The 18,122-nt window shown below is 50.4% G+C and overlaps 7 protein-coding genes across 7 annotated transcripts; 3 read left to right on the top strand and 4 right to left on the bottom strand.

The window, feature by feature from the left end:
• Positions 1–1,518: 1,518 nt before the first annotated feature.
• CC77DRAFT_1017474 (hypothetical protein) lies at positions 1,519–6,433 on the bottom strand. Its single transcript, XM_018524410.1, has 3 exons — positions 5,820–6,433; positions 3,840–5,768; positions 1,519–3,782 (listed from the first exon to the last, which is right to left on the bottom strand). The coding sequence occupies exons 1-3, from the start codon at positions 5,950–5,952 to the stop codon at positions 1,540–1,542; spliced, it is 4,305 nt and encodes a 1,434-aa protein (XP_018389260.1). The 5' UTR covers positions 5,953–6,433; the 3' UTR covers positions 1,519–1,539.
• Positions 6,434–6,784: 351 nt separating this feature from the next.
• On the top strand, positions 6,785–7,767 carry CC77DRAFT_1092014 (hypothetical protein). The gene is made up of 2 exons (XM_018529613.1): positions 6,785–7,213; positions 7,266–7,767. Exons 1-2 carry the CDS (start codon positions 6,858–6,860, stop codon positions 7,414–7,416), a joined length of 507 nt encoding a protein of 168 aa, XP_018389259.1. The 5' UTR covers positions 6,785–6,857; the 3' UTR covers positions 7,417–7,767.
• On the top strand, positions 7,529–8,897 carry CC77DRAFT_628611 (hypothetical protein). Its single transcript, XM_018532522.1, has one exon. It carries the CDS (start codon positions 7,640–7,642, stop codon positions 8,687–8,689), a length of 1,050 nt encoding a protein of 349 aa, XP_018389258.1. The 5' UTR covers positions 7,529–7,639; the 3' UTR covers positions 8,690–8,897.
• Positions 8,898–9,389: 492 nt separating this feature from the next.
• On the top strand, positions 9,390–10,537 carry CC77DRAFT_1092012 (hypothetical protein). Its single transcript, XM_018529612.1, has 3 exons — positions 9,390–9,985; positions 10,044–10,235; positions 10,290–10,537. The coding sequence occupies exons 1-3, from the start codon at positions 9,737–9,739 to the stop codon at positions 10,326–10,328; spliced, it is 480 nt and encodes a 159-aa protein (XP_018389257.1). The 5' UTR covers positions 9,390–9,736; the 3' UTR covers positions 10,329–10,537.
• On the bottom strand, positions 10,511–11,561 carry CC77DRAFT_628588 (hypothetical protein). Its single transcript, XM_018532521.1, has 2 exons — positions 11,026–11,561; positions 10,511–10,974 (listed from the first exon to the last, which is right to left on the bottom strand). The coding sequence occupies exons 1-2, from the start codon at positions 11,394–11,396 to the stop codon at positions 10,677–10,679; spliced, it is 669 nt and encodes a 222-aa protein (XP_018389256.1). The 5' UTR covers positions 11,397–11,561; the 3' UTR covers positions 10,511–10,676.
• A 1,330-nt stretch (positions 11,562–12,891) lies between these two features.
• CC77DRAFT_1017470 (hypothetical protein) lies at positions 12,892–14,236 on the bottom strand. Its single transcript, XM_018524409.1, has 2 exons — positions 13,153–14,236; positions 12,892–13,097 (listed from the first exon to the last, which is right to left on the bottom strand). The coding sequence occupies exons 1-2, from the start codon at positions 14,150–14,152 to the stop codon at positions 12,967–12,969; spliced, it is 1,131 nt and encodes a 376-aa protein (XP_018389255.1). The 5' UTR covers positions 14,153–14,236; the 3' UTR covers positions 12,892–12,966.
• A 1,519-nt stretch (positions 14,237–15,755) lies between these two features.
• Positions 15,756–17,480, bottom strand: CC77DRAFT_1084251 (hypothetical protein; the record flags this gene model as incomplete). Its single annotated transcript, XM_018529398.1, has 4 exons — positions 15,756–16,057; positions 16,109–16,457; positions 16,507–16,987; positions 17,419–17,480. 4 exons carry the CDS (start codon positions 17,478–17,480, stop codon positions 15,756–15,758), a joined length of 1,194 nt encoding a protein of 397 aa, XP_018389254.1.
• Between the last annotated feature and the right edge of the window lie 642 nt (positions 17,481–18,122).

Here is an 18,122-nt window from a genome sequence, read left to right as displayed (position 1 = left end):
GGTTGTACGCAAAGACGTCTTGGATTGGTGAATTCATTTGTAGCTCAGAAATAGATTCAATCGCTATCATCTCACCGACGCTTTTTGGCTTGCGAACTTGACTAATTTCGGATGTATGCGTGGCTGATTCGCGTCCCATTGCGTATATCTCAAAACCTGGTGCTTTATTGCAATAGATGTTTGTGCAGATTGCTGGTAGCAACCTGTTTTCTTTTCTTGTCACAGGAATCGAGCAATGTGTTTCAAGCCGAGTCGTGGTATTAAGAATACTTTTCGAAACAGTCAATGCTTATTCGACTGCGCCGTCTCCTGATGTGTTTTGACCACGCGAGCACCCTGCAGATCACATCGCAAGTGAGTGCAAGCTATTTCAGACTCAGATCGCTCCAGTCAACAAATCCATTGAGGTCCTGCGTCAGATCGTTCTGTGGCTATCAGCGAACCTGTTTCCAAAATCAATTCATGTCGCAGCTACCACACTCCAACCCCCTCTCAACGGCACGCATGACGCGCACAAGCAGCGTTCCCACGACTGACAGCGGCCGGGAGGGCCAAAGATAGCAGCTCGCGCACTAGCCAGATACAGGCCACGCAGCCAGACCTGCGTTTCGAGCCACGGTTGAGAGTTCTACATGTTGCGCGTTCGTATGCCACATCGGAATTTCTAGACATCTGGGCGTTCAGGCCCGAATTCCGCGGCCCGTAAGTCGCCGTTCATTGCGTCAGTCGCCCAACATACCACAGTTCTTAGTGCAAAGACGACTGCCGGTGCCTTGCAGTGTGCAGCACTAAGACGGTCGTTGGGGAGCCGTTCAAGCAGACCATGCGTTCAGCTGGCATTGTGGGCCAACTCCAGCCTGTTGTGATTTGGTGAGCCAGGATTATTATCAATCAAGCAGCGACCATCGAGCCTGCGAAGTCAGCCTGCACTTGCAACGATCCGCGCACCAAATAACCAGCAGAATTTGCATCAGACTTTGCGTCGTGCAGTAGTCTCGTGTTCCAGAACAACATTGTAGTCGGTCACTTTGCTCCACGCCGTCATACTTCTCCACCCATCCATGGATCCACCCCACACTTACGAAGTCCAGCGTTCCCGTCTGCCGTTATCGATATCGATCGGATGCATCCCTCGATACGACTCTGCACGGATGTACGTCAGCAACAGCAATTCAGCCACTCGTCCAACCTCCAGAAATCACGGATCGTAACGGGTAAGGTAGCCCGATACTGCTAAGTCAAGGAAGTGTCTAGTTCCGTGAACCATGGGATTCTAGAATGTTGACACCGTTCTCAACGCAAGCATTCGGTGTCTCTAGGGAGCAATCTTATACTTTGGTTGAACATCATCCCAAACGCTGTGGACAGGCATATGGGCAAACAAGCTGATCCGTCGCTCTAGGAGCACACGGCGTCGATCTCAAGATTGTGAATGGTTTTGCTCCTATGAACCTCTGCACTCCTGATCATAGAACATGTAGACGATGCGCAGCTAAGATAGCGACTGAAATAAATCATTCTCTCTCTATTCACTAAAGACTAGTTTCTCCTCCATGGAAGTAACCATCCAGGCTTCAGCAGACTTTTCTCCCGGATATGGTTCCCTGTTTCTGGAGCGTCCACCCATTGAACTGGATCTCTTCCACCAACCACCTCGATTCCCCAGCGAACCTCGCCGTCCTTGTCCTTGAACCAACCCAGCATTGTCTGAACTTCTCGGTCCTTTTTTAATGCGATGCCGCGCTCTTCCACGAGCTCTAAGAACTTGTCGCTGCCAGCTACGAGAACCAGCATGTCGGCAATGAGCTGTACGTCGCGAACCATTGAGCTCGTATAATTTCGCTGCAGACAGATGATGATGAAGGTTGTGACTGTAAGCCATACCAATATTGCGGTTGACAGGTAGGTTGCAATGGTGTTCAGATGTAGAACACGGATGCGGGTCGACACTGACGCCGAGATGTTCCGTGTCGGAATAGTCTCACGTTTCGACAGAACTGTGCCATTCGCGTCAATTGGACGGCTCAGATCTTCTATACTTTTGTCGTTCACTGGTTGGTATGTAAAGCCACCCTCTGCCAAGGACAACCCACTATTGACAAACTGCTGAAAGAACGTCTGGAATGTGCGGTCGGCCAAAACTGTGAAGGTTGTATAGTCGAGTAGTGCTTCAGCATCTTTGCCGGCCATAGCATACATTGTATTGGTCATAAGATCCATGTCAATGCCATACTCTTTGTCTCGAAACACGAAGGCATTGTCATCAAACTGTCGATTCGCAGACCCCATCATCGAACCCAGGAATAGTATACCAAAGGACGTAGTGACGTTCAATGGCCCTCGATAAGTATTGTTGGCGAGTGCCGGAGTATGGCCAGGTACCTCGTGCCGTGTGAAGGCATCGTCCCACGCGAGATTCATCGGCTCTACCGAACTGTCAATTCTCGAGGAAATTATGGATCCAGACTGAGCATCGACAGCTATAGTAGCTTCCGTAGTCTCAATAATTGGTTGACAATTAGCAGCCTGCATTCGAGGTACTTCTCTGAAATACACAACTTGGTATCCGTTGGAATCTTTGACACTGACGGGCTTCCCGACGATCCATTTCGGCACGATAGACAGCGGCCATGAAACGTATTCGGCATCGTCTTCCCATATAAATCGGTTTCGAACTGCGGTCCAATAGCCCATGACGCTCTGGCGCGGTTTCTCAATAGTTCCATTGGCGCAGCATGCGACATAAGTCGATGGTGAGAAGGTCGTAGTTTTGGATGAACTGTTCTCGAAAATACTAGATGGCAATGTGTAAACTTGAAGCCCTCCTGTACTCTTGAGTCGTGCGATATCTTCTGGCAGCATACTACTTTCGTGTTCGGTAAGATTGACGGGCTCGAGCCACGATGATATGTTCGAAATTTCCTCGATAGGGTTGCATTCCAGTCTTGCGCGGATAGCAGGTACTTGAAGGCTTACGTTAGTCGATGCGAACGCTGTACTGCTGGAGGGGTCCTGCAGGGTTTGCGGGCCAGTCATGTTTGAAACATGCGACAGGTCGACCGGTAGAAAATTCCAACCTTCTGATGACCAGGGCAATTGCGAGCCGTTGAAAGCATGTTGTATCCCTGCTCCGTATAGCCAGTTGTTACGAGCATCAAGATACAGCTCGTTCAAAACGCTTTGGGAAACATCGTACGGCCTGTCGCCCCGAATTACGTCGACTTCGGCTATCAAGGCATCATGGCGCATTTCCAAGTTCTGGAACAGCGTTATCTGCCTAGAGGTGTTTGTGGATGTTCTCTCGAACAAAGCAGACATGGAGACAGTAAGGACCTGGGCCAGAACAGAGCCGACGGCGACCATGAAAAGAACCCAATGCCTGAAACGGGCTGCTTTAATGGCTGCACCAACCCATGTCTTGGATTTGTACGTTAGACCTGCCCCGGAGTTGATCGATGTCGGGCCTTGGGACATTGATATATAGGGCTGAAGTGTCCTGAACGTCATGTCCAGTTGATCCCACCAGAGTCCGATCACGATACTGGCGACGGTCGGTGCGATTGAGATAGGTGCAAACGTCGGGAAACTAAGATTCAACTTAGAGATGTCGGCCTCGTAAGTAAAGCCGGCTTGAGATAGTAGTGAACGCGCGGAGAAAGCGTTCAAAGTCAAAATTGCGACCATGATAGACGTAAGTAAGACACCCAAGGCGAGAAGCATCCGTACTTGAATTACACGAGGTCTCCAATCAGATTTCGCTTTGATGAGCGGTGGGATGATTGCTGTACGTCCGAAATTAGCAAGTCCGTCACACCACATGAGATACCGTCTTAACATACTAGGTTGTGCGCTTCCTTGGATCAAATATTGGCCTGACGTCAAGTAGTTCTCCTTTCGTAACGAGTTGTAGAAGTCATCTCTTGAAGCTGCGTGCAAGCTCCTGAAGGTAGCTGTTCGGACCTGGTGGGATTGTAGTAGAAGACTCAGACCCGCGATACTAGACGGATCCGAGAGAAGATTAAGCGGTCGATGAGACAAGCGAGACGCCCAAACTAGCACGGCGAGAAACACAGCTGAAGCGTAGAACAGCGCCGCCAATGTAAATCCGATTTCAGTCAGAACAACAACCCTTTCCTGAACAACAGTGGCAGACCCTTGGAGTTTCTCTTGTTGAACGAATTCTGGTAAATCGAGCGCCTCACGTATCGTCTCCATAAAAAACCGTCCCTTGACTCTTGCTGCTGTCTGGGTGATGTTGGGGTCGTTCATCAAGGCGGTCAGATTGAAGCCTGAGAGTGCGGCAAGCACAGGCGCCATCCCAGAATAGCTCAAGGCTCTGCCGGCATCCTGCGAACCTTGAATCGACCCTGTTGCCCTTTCGGAATCAGTAAACATGCTCTTTTGGTCGAAGTACGTCTTCCAATTGTCTTGCATGCTTGTCGCCTGGAAATTGGAAACATTCACCATCTTGTCAGCAAGTTCCCGGCTACTTGAATCGGGTTCGGAGCTTGCGTTGAGGTAGTGGCTCTGATCTCCAAAGCCCGTTGCCCTTGTGACATTTGTGAACATGGAGTACTGGGAACTGCATAAGATGCCTCGCATACGAAAGTCGGATGAGCGTTCGTACGTCACGTTCTCGGGAATGAAGGGACCCATTTCCGTTCGGTTCAAGGAGGCGGTCCATGGGGTATTCATAAGAATGATGTCGTGGTTGTTACATTCTTGAGTTGCTTTGACTCGTGCGTATACGTGCGTGGAAGTAACATTAGGCGGGACAACTATGCCACCAATACCGAGTGTGTTGCCAGTAGGGAAATAGGTAGTCGCATTGGACCAGGTCATGCCTCCATTGTACGCAAGGTCAGCAAAGGGGTGTATCTTCAACTCGTATCTGCACCCTTGATCGGAGTCCAGCACGAACGTGACCATGGGTTGTGTTCCGTTGTAGGGACCGTACTTCTGTACCGAGTATACTTCAGAGTAATTCTCTTCCATCAAATCTGCGCTCCTGAGTCTCATATCGTGGCAAACGTAATCTGACCTTAACGTAGTAGTTTCTGCATTCCATGCACCGTATGACGATGTCATTCTGGGGCCATACTGTGCCAGCTCCGACGATGGCCAAAAAGGGAATGTCAGAGAGGTGTCGGTGACCCAGACCGACGTTGACACATTCCTCATAAGCGCGGCCATTGCTCGAAAGTAAGTGTCTCTGGTCGCAGTTGTTGGAAGTTGGGTAGCGTTCTTAGGTACCAGTCTCGTGAATTCGGTGGGTCCAGCAATAATGACTTCCTCAGAAGTAAGTAGGGCCGACGAAAGGGGTGATACAGCTAGCAGTGCAATGAGGTTGACAAGTGCAGCGCAAACCAAACTCCAGCTAGTTCTGCCAATCCGCCTTCGATAGAAGCAGATGTCCATAAAGATGGACCACCATGCTCTTGGGGTCTGGAGAATGGTGCCATATGCACTTGTACCTTCCGTCGATGCTTTAGCAAGTCGCGCAAATGGTTCCGTTCTCTTCACATCTTCGAATAGTATGACAGTCATCTGCGCGTAAAGCACGGCGATGAGAGTGGGAGTAAAGCGCCATCCGAAGAGTATAGCCGACGAGCCGTCATTACTCCCCAGTCCATGGTTGCTCCTAGAGTGACAGCTGAGCCAAACGATCAAGGAACCCAGAATAAGACTGAGGCTAGCTAGTATGACCAGGTAGTACCATCTTAGAGTAAAGGGAAGCCACGAGGCGCTCCCTTTCCGAACGTGTGGTGCTGCTCAACGGTCAACATTGTATCCCAAATCTCCTCAAGTTGTTTGCTTACTAGAGTGTGCCACTAGCTGGACGTCGCTTGGAGATCGGTCCTGGGACAGTCTAGTGTTCGCGCTGTTGTTCTGGTGCACCTCGAGTGGTGCTTCGTCTACCGGAGATATCGAGCCGAATCGATATTGAGTCATAGCGGTCAATCACAGGTTCGCGTCTTTCGAAGCGAGCCAGTGCAATGAAGCTTTACTACGATTAAAGTGATGGGCATTTCAAAGTACTTGAGGACTTACCTCGACCCGCCCGAAACTTTCAAGCGATCCGCCCCCTCAGGGTCTCCATATTATACATTGCGGCACGGCTCTCGGCAAAACCATGTTCGAACTCCCATTTAGTTAGCCAGATCCGATACTCTGGACGCGATCACGTCTCTGAAACGTTGTGCAATAGCGTAGCAAGCTAAGCGCCCGGACGGAAAGAAGCGATTGATTGAGCGGTTACGCTAATGGCCGAGCGTTAAACACGCGCCGGGGTGGGGATTTTCTCGACGAACTTCGAATGGGAAGAAGCCCTTGAACGTTGCATGCTTGCTTGCTAGACATATCGAAAGAGAGACATTAAAGCTGCGATAGAAAAGTAGGTTGGCGCGTGTTCGTCATATGGGGGAAGACTATCTATGTCCCTGGTCGCTTCTTGCGCAACCCCAGTCGAGTTTTCCAGCGGCCACTAACTACAGATAGCGTAGCGTCCTGTCACGTGAGCCAGTCAATCACTAAAGACCAAGTTTCAGGTAGCATGTTTCCCTGCTCTAGCTGTGTAACGAGATAGACTTGAAGTATGCCGGTGTACTGGTTTCACAATATCACGATTTCACTTTCACTTCGCTAATCGCTGCGACGCTATGCCTTCTTTCCCTGCCTGACACCGTACGAGCATCATCTGATCTACTCAGAGAATTGGGAGAGCGTGTTTCCCTTTTAAAAACTCGCAAACATGTTCAGCCCTGATCTTAATCCCTGCGCGCCTTTCTATCCTCTTCAACTCTCACTCTTTTCAATACTCACAACTTGATATCTGGAATACTTCTGCCCTGTATAACATGAGAAATCGCATACTCAACGATTCCAAAGAAGCCACATCATATGTGAACAAGCACGTGTGGGATAGGGGAAAGTTCTTGCTGGCGGTTGACGTCGAGGTGATAACGCCTAACTTCGCCGATATGCCACTGGGCAGCGACCTTTCGACGCGCAACATTCAGCAGATTCATAGGCCAAAACTGCATAACAAGGCTGATAGAAGGTTTGCGGAAGCCATAGTAACGAGAGTGGAAAAGGAACGCATGAAGCTACTTCGTGAACAGCATAAGAACTTGGTGGTACTTCTCTTGCGGATGGTCGAGACGAAACCGAAATCAAATACACTCATTTTCGATTTTGAGAATAAACGAGAGACGTAAGAAACTCCATACTAACGTTACTCTGAAGGCACATACTAAAGCTTCCAGTTCTGCCGATTTGGTTACCAAGCAAGTGGATGTGGGCGATCTGCAGGCTGAACGTGTGGAAATCAAACGTTTTAAGATCAACCGAGCAAGAGACGATATTCTCAGCTCCAAACGAAACGCCGGGGACGCTCGACGCGGAAATCCCACTTGACCTGTCTTGAGCCGTGCGCTAGCCGTCGAACACTGTGCTCTTGTACGCGACGCTATCATAGAGGATTCGACCGTCGACACAATCATCCACGAAGACGACATAGACGGCAATACTGTCGCACGTTTCATCGCGTGCTTCTTGGTTCAATCTGCCTACTCACGATGTGGTCGAGATCTCAGACGCAGGTCACCAGGGTCTGCTGGCCACAAAGATAGAGTGGTCTATGAAAGAACTGAAAGATCTTTACATGTTCGCACATGCAATGGAAGATTCCGACGTGTGCGACATGGTCATTGACCAAATTCACGAGGAGCTACATCACCCCTGGTATTGCCTAAGACGCTCCACAACTGGTATGAAGGCGGCGTTCAAGCTTCTGGATATTAGTCCTGCGTTCGTGAACTCCCTTTCGAAATATGAGAAGGAGGGTTTCGAGTTTCTCGCCGACGTTTTGGTTACGACAGTTGAAGACACACTGGAATTGCTGAGGACGTCCGGAATCGGTAGTTGGCGCCACCAAGTCAAGCGTACGCTAATCGAGAAGCTGGAGTCTAATGAGGCATCCGAAGCGAGCAAGAACAACACAGCCGTAATCTACCCACACTACCATCATCATCAAGGCTCAGAGGTAGGATGCTACAAGTCGAAAGTACCCGAAACGCTGACGATGGTCGCCAGCGCTATGCAAGAGCTGCCCAGTCCACCACCAACACCCAAAAAGCAATTCGAGCCTTGCAAGTGTCAGCAGTCATCTAAGAATTCCAAGCGGAGGAGGCTACGGACTGACAAGGTAGCCTTTGAAAAAATCGAACGTAGAGCCAGAGAGGCGAGTGAAGGTGTACATTCTGAGTCGAACGACGAACGACCCAAGTCAAGGTTCCAGAAATCTCAACAAGAGCTTCATGACAACTGGAATGAGTACGAAGACATCTCTGATACCGAAATCTTGTCAGAAGACGAATACTGCAACGCGATCATTGTTCGTCTTCCTGGGGTGTATAGCAAGGCTCGTGATTTCTTCCGAAGCAGCACTGGAAGTTATGGAGAACCATATAAACACGCCCATGTTTCATCTGGCGCGAAGCAATGGAAGCAGAGTAATCGGAGCTCCTATGGTTTAAAGTATCGCGACAAGGGAATGAACCTTGTCAAGGATACGGCGGGGGTGCAGCGCAAGAAGGTAGCAATCGTCAAAGAGAGGCTGCAAATGTTTCGCGACTACGGTTGTTTCGGACAGCGGAAAGGTTCGAGGGCGATTGAAGACTATGCCTAGGCTGGCAGATGAAGACGTTGAAATGATGGACGAGGATGAAGGTGACCATAGGATCTGAATACTGGTCAAAGTAGCGCGGCGACAAAGGTGGTGGTCGTTGAAGCCAGGATGCTTGTGGTGGCGTTTGGGCTGAGGAAATGTTTACGCAACCTAGAGCACCTCATGTTGATGCGGTATGTCAGGGTATATCAGGGACTGCCTAGGTACCTAGGTAATGTGCCTAGAAATCACCACAGCAGATGTGGTACACAAACATGAATTCAGCAGCCGGCTTAGAGAACAAGGCCTACCCAGTGAATCTAAAGAGGATGCTCTTGGAGCTGGTTTGAAGTAGCGCAATAGAATACGGTAAACACAATGCTTCCGTGGTGCACATGCTATCGGTCAAAGAGCAACGACCGATGGTACCTTCGTGATGTCGTTATGGAAATACCTACGTAGTGCAGGTGGTCAGTACCTAGAGTCTCGGGGGATTTACGCGCGTATTGTAACATGGCCAAGGGGATGTGGAGTGTCGGTCAAACTGGTTTCAGGAGTCCAAGCCATCGACCTTCCGTCTTGCGCTCCAGAGCACTTATCTGATGTTCTGCGGCGAACGTGCAGGCGTTGATTGAGTCAGCTCTCCCGAGTTCTTGGCCCCACACACGCGCGCCAACGTCATCAAGCCTCGGTCAAATTCGCGTCCCCTTCTATCTGAACCTGCTCATTTCCTAGCCCTACAAACAAGCTCAATTACAAATGCGCTTGCCAAAACAACTGCCGACCTCTACACAAGACGTCGATAATATACCAAGGCCACGACGAAGCTGAATACCACAAATGGCGATAGCGCCTCGAATGTTACCCCGGAATACAGCCGGTGGGGCAGCTAGACGCATTAATCTAGGAGATTGCGCCGTAAATTGTCAGTTTGGCGTTAATCGCAGGTCTGTGCAGGGGATAGCGATGGTACTCAGGTACATGCTTGTGATATAAGTGTACTTTGTTTTGTGCATCGTTTCCCATTTTGATATCCCAGCTTTACATTGCTTCAATATCGTCCTCAACATGCAATTCACCATCCTCGCCTCTGCAGTGCTTGCACCTCTAGCCGTCCTAGCTGCTCCAGCCGAGCTACACAGCAGGTCAGACATACTGGCAGCACGCCAGGCGCGTCCCACAAAGCCAGCACCATGCGTGCGCGCGATGAACACGACCGAAGAACAAACTGCGAAACGCGCTGACGCCTTTGCCCAAGCCTTTATCTACAAGAAAGATATCAGTGAGGCATTCAAATACATCTCGCAAGACTATATCGTAAGAGAATTGTGACATCGATAAAAGGATCATCGACGACTAACTAAGTCATGAATAGAACCACAACCCCCTCGCACAGAACGGATCTGACTCCGCCTGGAACATTCTTTCCCCAATTTGGGCCTCGCAAAACATCACACCGTTACGTACAGCTTTTGAAGACCCACAAAGCTGGCTCAATTACCGAACCGGGAGTTTTGGGGAAGTTGTTGACCGGTTTCGTTGGGAGGGCGGATGTATTGTCGAGCACGTAAGTTTTGCATTGGTGCTGAAACCGAATTCTTGCTAACTCTGCAACTTCTAGTGGGATCAAGGAGAGAGTTTCCCAACGCTATACGCTTAGAAAGCCGATAGTTCATGTATAAAGAGACATCTGGGCGTCTAGACTAAAGAGAATGTGTACATAGACGAAATTGAGACGACAATATGAACGTATGTCAACCGCGGCCGCTAGAGTACCATCACAGACTGAGCAAAGGAAAGTCCTATACTTTTTTCATATGTATCAAGCGCCATGACGCCAAACTCATCCCTCTAGATTCTTAACAGACCACTACGTCCGTGCATGGGCATCACTTCTTACCATATCCAATCTCACTAAGTCAAACCCTCCCTCCCTTCTCCTCCATACCCAGGTGTTGTGTCCCATGACTAGTGCAGATGTCGCACACTCACTCGATTGAGCCCCAGCTCATACATCGATTATGGACTTCCCTTTACCTTCGTCCTTAACATCACACTCAGGCCGTAGCTGTTCCTCGGAAGGTCTGGCACTTGCATCGATGTATGGCTCCGCATCAGCATCAGTATCAAGGTAGTCCTCTCCACGCAACAGAGTGTAGCGCTCTCCACCCTTGTTTGTCTCCTTGATCTGCTGGGCGCCCACTGTGAAGTTGTTGTGGCAGTTAGGGCATTCGTGCACCAGTGGAGCAGCGAACAAAGCCCACACTGATCGAGACTTGTGAGCGAAGAAGTAGAAGTGAACAAACCTAATAATGTGTTAGCTTATGACCTGCTTGTTGGCCCTCAAAAGAACTTACATGTTGACGATCATAGGAGCTGTTGTATATCCAGTCAATAGACCATATCCTGGCGCCCCTAACTCACCAATCTCGACCGCCCAAATCGGAATGAGTATCGCCAGATACGTGATACCCGCCAGTCCGTCTAGAAGTGTGAATTTGGGCCCTGGTACACTACCACGCCTTCGTTGGTGGATTATGCTCACAGCAGACGCAACAGCGGTCATAGCGAGTGGAATATAGCCAAAACAGAATGCCGTTACATCGCGGTGATTGTACCAGGAATTAGACTCGAGGGATATGATCGTCGTAGCAATGAGAAGAGGTGTTGCGAGCGCGCTGGTAAAGAGAGTAAGGGTACGCAGATTGCGTTCTTGAACCGCAGCCATCTTTCTTATAGAGTGGACTTTCAGGGTTTCTGGATGGAGGTCGGGGTGAACAGTGTTGCAGTTTGATAGAGATGAATGATACTGTATAATGAAAAGAAGTTGAGCCTACCAGTCTGATAAGTCAAGTATGAAGTATATAGCTGTTGCACCATCTCCCAGGCAACAACAAAAGTACATGTAGCCGCAGTCGCATTGGAGCCGCGTGTACATACATAGCGCCGTGTAGCACTGCCATCCAATTGATCCCATCTTTTCCGATCAGCAACCGAAAGACCCAACAGTCGTGAGACAGCCGAATCGTGTGTTCTCCCGAGTACGGGTTCTGACCAATCAACAGTACGAAGGGGGTGGCTGTGTTGGCTGTATTCGGTATAGCGCAAATGTGCGGTTTACTCGGGTCCTGTTTGGACTTGCTACTCTGGGCCTCAGCGCATGGATGTGCGGTCTTTGAGAAACTGCCTTGCGAGATGGATTACTGATTGTTGTTATGCTGTCTTGCTTAACCTTAGAAGAGCCTTACGAAGCACGTGCCATCATCACTACCGCATCTACTCTATCATCACGGATGCGAAGAAGTTTGTTTTCCTTTTGGTAAGACGTCTACAACAGTTCCGAAGGCGATAATCTCGGCATCTATGGTGCACCCTTCAACATCTCTTGGAAAGGTCTGTGAAATCGCCTTTCTCAATGCTTGAGGCGTGTCACCAGAAGTAAAGAGAAATAAGACTTGTCAGCAACATCAAGACTGAAGAAACGCAGCAGACTAAGAGCGGCTTAGATGAGCACATGGATACAGGAAAGCGCGATATGTGTAAAGACTGTGGGCCTGACTAGAAATCCTTCGAACTCCGAGCACTCGCGGCCGACTAGCAGGCTCGTTATTGATAGAACCCTGAACGACTGTAACAACGCACGCGTAGTAGTAGATTAAACGAAGTATACCCAGTCTTTCGTCGTGGTAACATTGGTGTACTCCTAATCCTTCTAAGTGGCAGGTGGGAACAATTCATAGAAGGCGGTCGGAACACTTTTCCTATCTGGGCCAATGACGCACTTTTATCGATAAGATCGAGTTCTGTCCATAACAACGCAAAGCCGACCGTTCCGATACATATGTTGCGATGTAAACAAGGACAGAACACTAAACCTATGGGACGCTACTCAGGTCACTATGACCGACCAATAGCCGCTAGAGAGATTCTTTACCTTCGCATGCGATCAGCGGGCGGTGGGTGAATAGAGAACCGCCAGCCTAATTCCAGGAACGCGTCCAAATCTAAAGTCACCATCCAGGTGCTCGCCCGTGATTCTAGATACCGCGTCTCTTACTTCATCTACCGCTCCTGAGAGACAATGGCTTCTCGAGACAGCAACACTTCCCTGAGGCAATCTTACTAGACACTAATTTCAGCTAGGACAAGTATGCTTGTAGTCATGCGTTACAACATCACAGAAGCTTCAAAGTGTGAGATAAAGTGGCTTGCAACTAAATTCAGATATATACAACTTGCGAATCCTACTAGCCATGTCTTTCTCGACAACCATATCAAAGACTGCAACAAAGAACAATCTAACCACGGGCCAAGGTGAGTCCGTAAGCCGACAGGATCTCGTTGACGGGCTGGAAGTAGGTTGTGCCACCGGATTGGCAGTTGCCAGAGCCTCCGGAGGTGACACCCTGGGCTTGAGAACCAGAGTACCCTACAAATCAAGTCAGTATGTGTACCATGGGGAGTTGGTATAGGATGTTGCTTACAAGAACCGCCGGAGTCACCGGGCTCGGCGCAGACATTGGTCTGGGTGAGGCCAGTAACACGGCCCTCAGCGTAGGAGACAGTAGCTCCCAGAGCGCGAACGGTACCGCAGTAGACACCAGTAGTGGAGCCGGAGCGGCAGACACTGGATCCAGTAGCGCCAGCGGTGCTGCCTGATATGGCGATTGTACCGCCATTGTAGTTGTTGACCCTGCCAGCGTAGGTGTTTCCAGTGGTACCGCGGATGTAAGAGTAGTCTCCGCTTCCTGGGAAGACGGATCCAGCGAACGTTCCGATAGTGGTACCGGATGAGGTAGTGGCGGTGTTGCCGACACTACCGCAGTGACCAGCAGAAACGAAACCGCCAGTGACAGAGAAGCCGACAGAGCATCGTCCAGCTCGGTTGATGTAGTAGGCATCACCGCCATTGACCGTGACAAAGGTGGTTGGCAGAGCCTCAACGGTCTTGACCTCGAACTCGGACTCAGTAAGACCGACCTGCTTGGCCAGCTCCTCAGCCTGAGCAGTGCTGTCGGCAAGGGCCTCGAGGATAAGCTTGTTGGCGGCAATGTCGACATAGTATGACGCAATTCCGGTAGCAGCCTCTGAGCGCTTGCCAAGGGCCGACTCAATGTCGAGGTTGTCAAGTGCCTTCTGGGCGTCCTGAAGCTTGGAGAGAGGAGTGTCAACGACCAAAGCAGTGGCACCAGCAGTGGTAACATCGGATGTCAAGGCCTCGTCAGTGACAGCGACCTTGAGCTCGCCATCGACGAGCCAGGCACCACCGAAGGAGCTGCCAGCCTTGGTACGGAGCTGCTCGATGACCTCGGTGGCCTTGAGCTCGCGAGCAACACGAACATGAGCCTGCTCAGCGTCTAGTCCCAAGTCACGCTTCATGGCAGCGAGGATCTCGGGGTGAAGGCTGTTGGCGGCCGTGGTAGGGGCGCCGTAGACGATAGGCAGGAAGACTGCCAGGGCAGCGAGGAATCCGGTGAGCTCCATGGCGATAGTGTTGAGAACAAGACTGAAGAGACGAGGTGTCGATGTTGCAGAGACGAGATCCTAAGAAGATGAGTCTGCGGCACTGATGGAGTGATTCAACTTGGACGAGAACACATACCTATACTTATACTTGGTCCAGCTTCGCCGTTGTGAGTTGCATCATGCCCTGACCATCACCATCCAAGATAGAGCCCTAACTTGGATCCGGCGCTACGAAAAGTCTCCTTCCTCATCCGCTGCACGGTGTTGCTACGCGATCCAGCGGTATCAGAAAGGTAGTCCGTAATAGGCATTTCATAAGAGATCCAAATTGCATCAGCGGCAACCAAAAGATCTCCTTCCTCATCGGCCACGAGGTATCGCTACGTGTTTCAGCAGCATCGGAACGATGATCCCCGAAAGGCACCTCACAAGACACCTATCCCATGGTGTTAATCCCCAAAAGGCACCTGACAAGACATCGACCCCAGGGCGTGACTTCGTATCGAAACAGCACTTGTTGACAGGAAACTGAGCAGACTGCATGTACCCCTACGCTACACCATGCCAGTGGCCTAAAAGGAAGGAGGTAGAGATATCGTAGAACTCCAGTAGTATGGAATTAGAAAGTCGCTCGGATCATGTGCCAGCCTTAGGCCATCACCCCGCACGGACGAATCGTAGATGGAGAACCCCTACACACCTCTTTACCATACCTTCCCAATTGAACATACATTCCGATGCCAAGAGCCAAGACCTTTATCGCTTGTAATATCGAAAAGACGTCTAGTAGATAGGAGCTTTGCTACGGCTGCTCTGATTGGCCGACCCCTCATGGCGCCATATTCGGGCGTTTCATCCTCTTGGCAAAGATCGAAGGCATAGTCGACCTCGTCCTTTAGTGCCTTGTCGATAGCAAGTTCCGCCTATAGCAATAGCTGTGCATCGTATCGGCAAGGGTCGCGCTACACATGAGTGAAGATCATAGAGGCTGGATTGCAGCAAGATGCCCGCTTTGGCCGACCAGAGGGTGCGCAACGTCCATCGCCTCCCACGCCCGTCGAGGCTAGCGAAGTACCGGATCGAGCACCTTCGTGATACGCCTCAGTGAACGCCTTCCAGCGGAAGCGGCCTTACCCGCAATGATCGACCGGTAGTCTTTGGGCGATGCTGTGCCAGGAACGCTCCCCGTATCGCCTGGGTGAGAATAAAACAAGGCACCGTAGAGATATCGAAGTGATTGATGATTCGACAGCTTGACGAAAGGCGCGCACGTACGGATTAGGAAGTTGAAGACATCGATGCACTTGTGCGCGTCGAGCCAGATGCGCCGGAAGGAACCTCGTAAGACCCCACATGGACCCATTGCCGTGCGGGCTGCGCCGCTGCGGGCTTCACCTTATCGCATCCTACTCGCATCCTGCTCGCCACGTTGAGCCCATCTCGAGATAGTCAGGACTATCCTACATCTTACACGGACCAATCAAATATGAGGCGAAGAAATGTGGCCAAGCTTGCATCAACAACAACGGTTTCTAGCTGTCTGTCTTGACATCCGCACAGCGCGCTTCGATGGCATGGTCGCTCACACCATTGTCCTACTTCCAACTATGCTGATCATTGGCTATATGTAGATTTCATGTATCCTGATCATGCTGATTACTGATATTCCTTTCACATCTCTCGAATCTCTCAAACTTGTCCTCTGCACACTTCGAGCGCCCGCTTCATCGGTAGCTGCCATAGCAGCATCGTCAGGCGGTGGCTGTGGACCATCTGCCACGTGGAAGCAAAGAGAAGCGTCGACGAAGCTGAGGTCGTCATCAGTTTCTGGTCTGAAAACGGTAATCTTGGTGATAGTCTTCTGGCCGAGCTGCGCTTTGTGCTGCATGAGAAAATATGCAAAGGTAGCACCGTTAGGGGAGCCTCTTCTGTCTTAGTCTTTGGAATCAGTTGTTGGTGTTAGAGGAAACCTACCGAGAAGCGCATGACCTTGGTCTGTAGTAGTAGAGAAGCTAGTTCCAGGCCACTCGCTCAGCTCGGCACCAGCATCACGTAGACAAGAAGCGATGATCTGGTTGGTCAAGTCGTTGGAGATGCCTATCATGAAGAAGTAGCGAATGTTTCTGACGTTTGGGTTGTTGCGAACCCAGAACGCCCACATAATGTCTGAAAAGGCACGGAGCTGGGGAAGATCGTCTCGGTTCGGCTCTTTTGTACCACCACCCCAAATGCTCTTAGCAGAGGCTAAAGCACTCTCAAGGAAAAGACCATAGATGGCGCCGCCTTTGGTGTTGATGCCAAACTCGAAGTGTGCCTTCGTTGCCTGTTCAGATATCAGCGAGAATGTGATTATCATGTGAAGGGAGACTCACGCGGTACTGCTTGTCGTGACCTGGGACGCTGTACCACTGGTTGATGGCCGGAATCTGGTTGCCCTTGTCATCCCTGTTCTCTGGATTCCAATGTTCGATCCTGTAGCATTGATTGTCTCCGCCTTCTGACGCTGGTTTTCCATCAAGTCCGAGTGACCGCATCGCGTGCGCAAGGTGCCAGTGCTCAGAAAAACTACAGCTGAACGTCGATGGGTTAGTTTCTCGCCAGTACCAGTCATGAAGCTCAGTCTTGAGATCGCTGTTGTACCGACTCGCGGCAGATGGGGGTTCGCGAGTGTCTCTAATTTGACGACCTGCAACCTGGTCGGAGCCCTCGAGAGCGCACATTAGGGCTCCCCCTTTGGCTGCGCTCTTCTTCCAATCCACCTCTGTAGCGTGATCGTCATCCCAGAAAGTGACCGTAGGGCGTTCTTCGTTCGGTTTGCGATTGATCAAAGCTGGGGATGTGCCACTGACATTGCTGTTGAAGACGCGTGTGGATGGCGAAGGAGTCTTGATGGTTCCTGTAGTGACTGAATGTGTGGCAGCGGCGATGGCGAGAACCAAGGCGAGCTTCATGTTGTCGGTCACTAGAAGAGGAGATGGAATACAAGGGAAAGTGCTGGATAGGACAAAAGTGCAAGGCTAGCGTCCGTTTCGATGCTGTCGCAGTGACTCCATGAGTGGATGAGCAATTTTTCAACGTCGTGGTCCACGCACAGTACTAGAAAATTACTGAGATTACAACATAGTCAGTCAGTCGCATTGATTTGCACTTCCATCAGTCTCGCGCAGCTCACCTCACCATCAGTCTCGTCCATTGCTCGTCATCACCATACGACCAATGCCATCGATTCGACTGCTGTTGCGGATCTAATTATCCGTGTTTGTGTCTCTCTAAGCGTTCCCTACCTTTCTAAAACACCACGTACAATGCCCCCATCTGCTGCGGCATCGCGTCTCTTTGCTACCATGGTACAACATCCGGTCTTACGTTTGCTGTAAACATCCAATGAATAAAGCGTTTCTCCATTGGCTGTCTGAATCGATCGAAAACTACGAGAGTATTCACTCCAAGTCACGATTGCATTCAATCGCTGTTGTATTTTGAACGTCTGTTAATCCTGCCTTCCGACTTCAATAAATATTCATTTTACAATACATATGACCATCAGGCTTGAGCAAACTGATTAGCAGAAGACCAAGGCAGAACAACCCTTCCAAGAGCACGGAACAGTAATTTGTCGAAGCCAGCAGGAACCGTTGATTGCTTCGAGGGCCTTGTCTCAGCACTAAAGTATAAATGGCTGACTGAAAAATGGATGGCAGGATGATTGATAGGGAGTATTTCTGACGGTATGCAGCCGCTCGCTCTTTCACCTGAAGCACTGGCCACGCCTCTGCCTACGAAGAGTTGCCTCACCTTCTCGCGCCTTTTTCACGGACCCTTACCCTCACCAACTTACTAGTGCGCTTGCCTAGCACCTCCCTTCCATATGACCCCGCCATCCACTCGCATAGTCTCTTCTGCACCACACCGCTCACTTACTCTTTCCGCCCATTCCTCAACTCGTATATCTCCATCGCCCTTTCCACCACCAGAGCAATTGCGAACG

The sequence above is a fragment of the Alternaria alternata genome (genome assembly GCF_001642055.1).
Source record: "Alternaria alternata strain SRC1lrK2f unplaced genomic scaffold CC77scaffold_4, whole genome shotgun sequence".
NCBI classification, from domain to species: Eukaryota; Fungi; Ascomycota; class Dothideomycetes; order Pleosporales; family Pleosporaceae; genus Alternaria; species Alternaria alternata.
Note: the sequence above shows the minus strand (reverse complement) of the source record. Positions and strands in the feature narration are given on the sequence as shown.

Coding starts and splice junctions, on each gene's coding strand:
- CC77DRAFT_1092012 (XM_018529612.1), top strand. CDS start 9,737: ATGCAATTCACCATCCTCGCCTCTGCAGTGCTTGCACCTCTAGCCGTC. Junction 9,986..10,043: donor ACATCTCGCAAGACTATATC/GTAAGAGAATTG, acceptor AGTCATGAATAG/AACCACAACCCCCTCGCACA. Junction 10,236..10,289: donor GCGGATGTATTGTCGAGCAC/GTAAGTTTTGCA, acceptor TGCAACTTCTAG/TGGGATCAAGGAGAGAGTTT.
- CC77DRAFT_628611 (XM_018532522.1), top strand. CDS start 7,640: ATGAAAGAACTGAAAGATCTTTACATGTTCGCACATGCAATGGAAGAT.
- CC77DRAFT_628588 (XM_018532521.1), bottom strand. CDS start 11,396: ATGGCTGCGGTTCAAGAACGCAATCTGCGTACCCTTACTCTCTTTACC. Junction 10,975..11,025: donor GCTCCTATGATCGTCAACAT/GTAAGTTCTTTT, acceptor ACACATTATTAG/GTTTGTTCACTTCTACTTCT.
- CC77DRAFT_1092014 (XM_018529613.1), top strand. CDS start 6,858: ATGAGAAATCGCATACTCAACGATTCCAAAGAAGCCACATCATATGTG. Junction 7,214..7,265: donor TTTGAGAATAAACGAGAGAC/GTAAGAAACTCC, acceptor TAAAGCTTCCAG/TTCTGCCGATTTGGTTACCA.
- CC77DRAFT_1017474 (XM_018524410.1), bottom strand. CDS start 5,952: ATGACTCAATATCGATTCGGCTCGATATCTCCGGTAGACGAAGCACCA. Junction 5,769..5,819: donor CCAGCTAGTGGCACACTCTA/GTAAGCAAACAA, acceptor ACCGTTGAGCAG/CACCACACGTTCGGAAAGGG. Junction 3,783..3,839: donor CCAAGGAAGCGCACAACCTA/GTATGTTAAGAC, acceptor TCGGACGTACAG/CAATCATCCCACCGCTCATC.
- CC77DRAFT_1017470 (XM_018524409.1), bottom strand. CDS start 14,152: ATGGAGCTCACCGGATTCCTCGCTGCCCTGGCAGTCTTCCTGCCTATC. Junction 13,098..13,152: donor CGGTGACTCCGGCGGTTCTT/GTAAGCAACATC, acceptor CTTGATTTGTAG/GGTACTCTGGTTCTCAAGCC.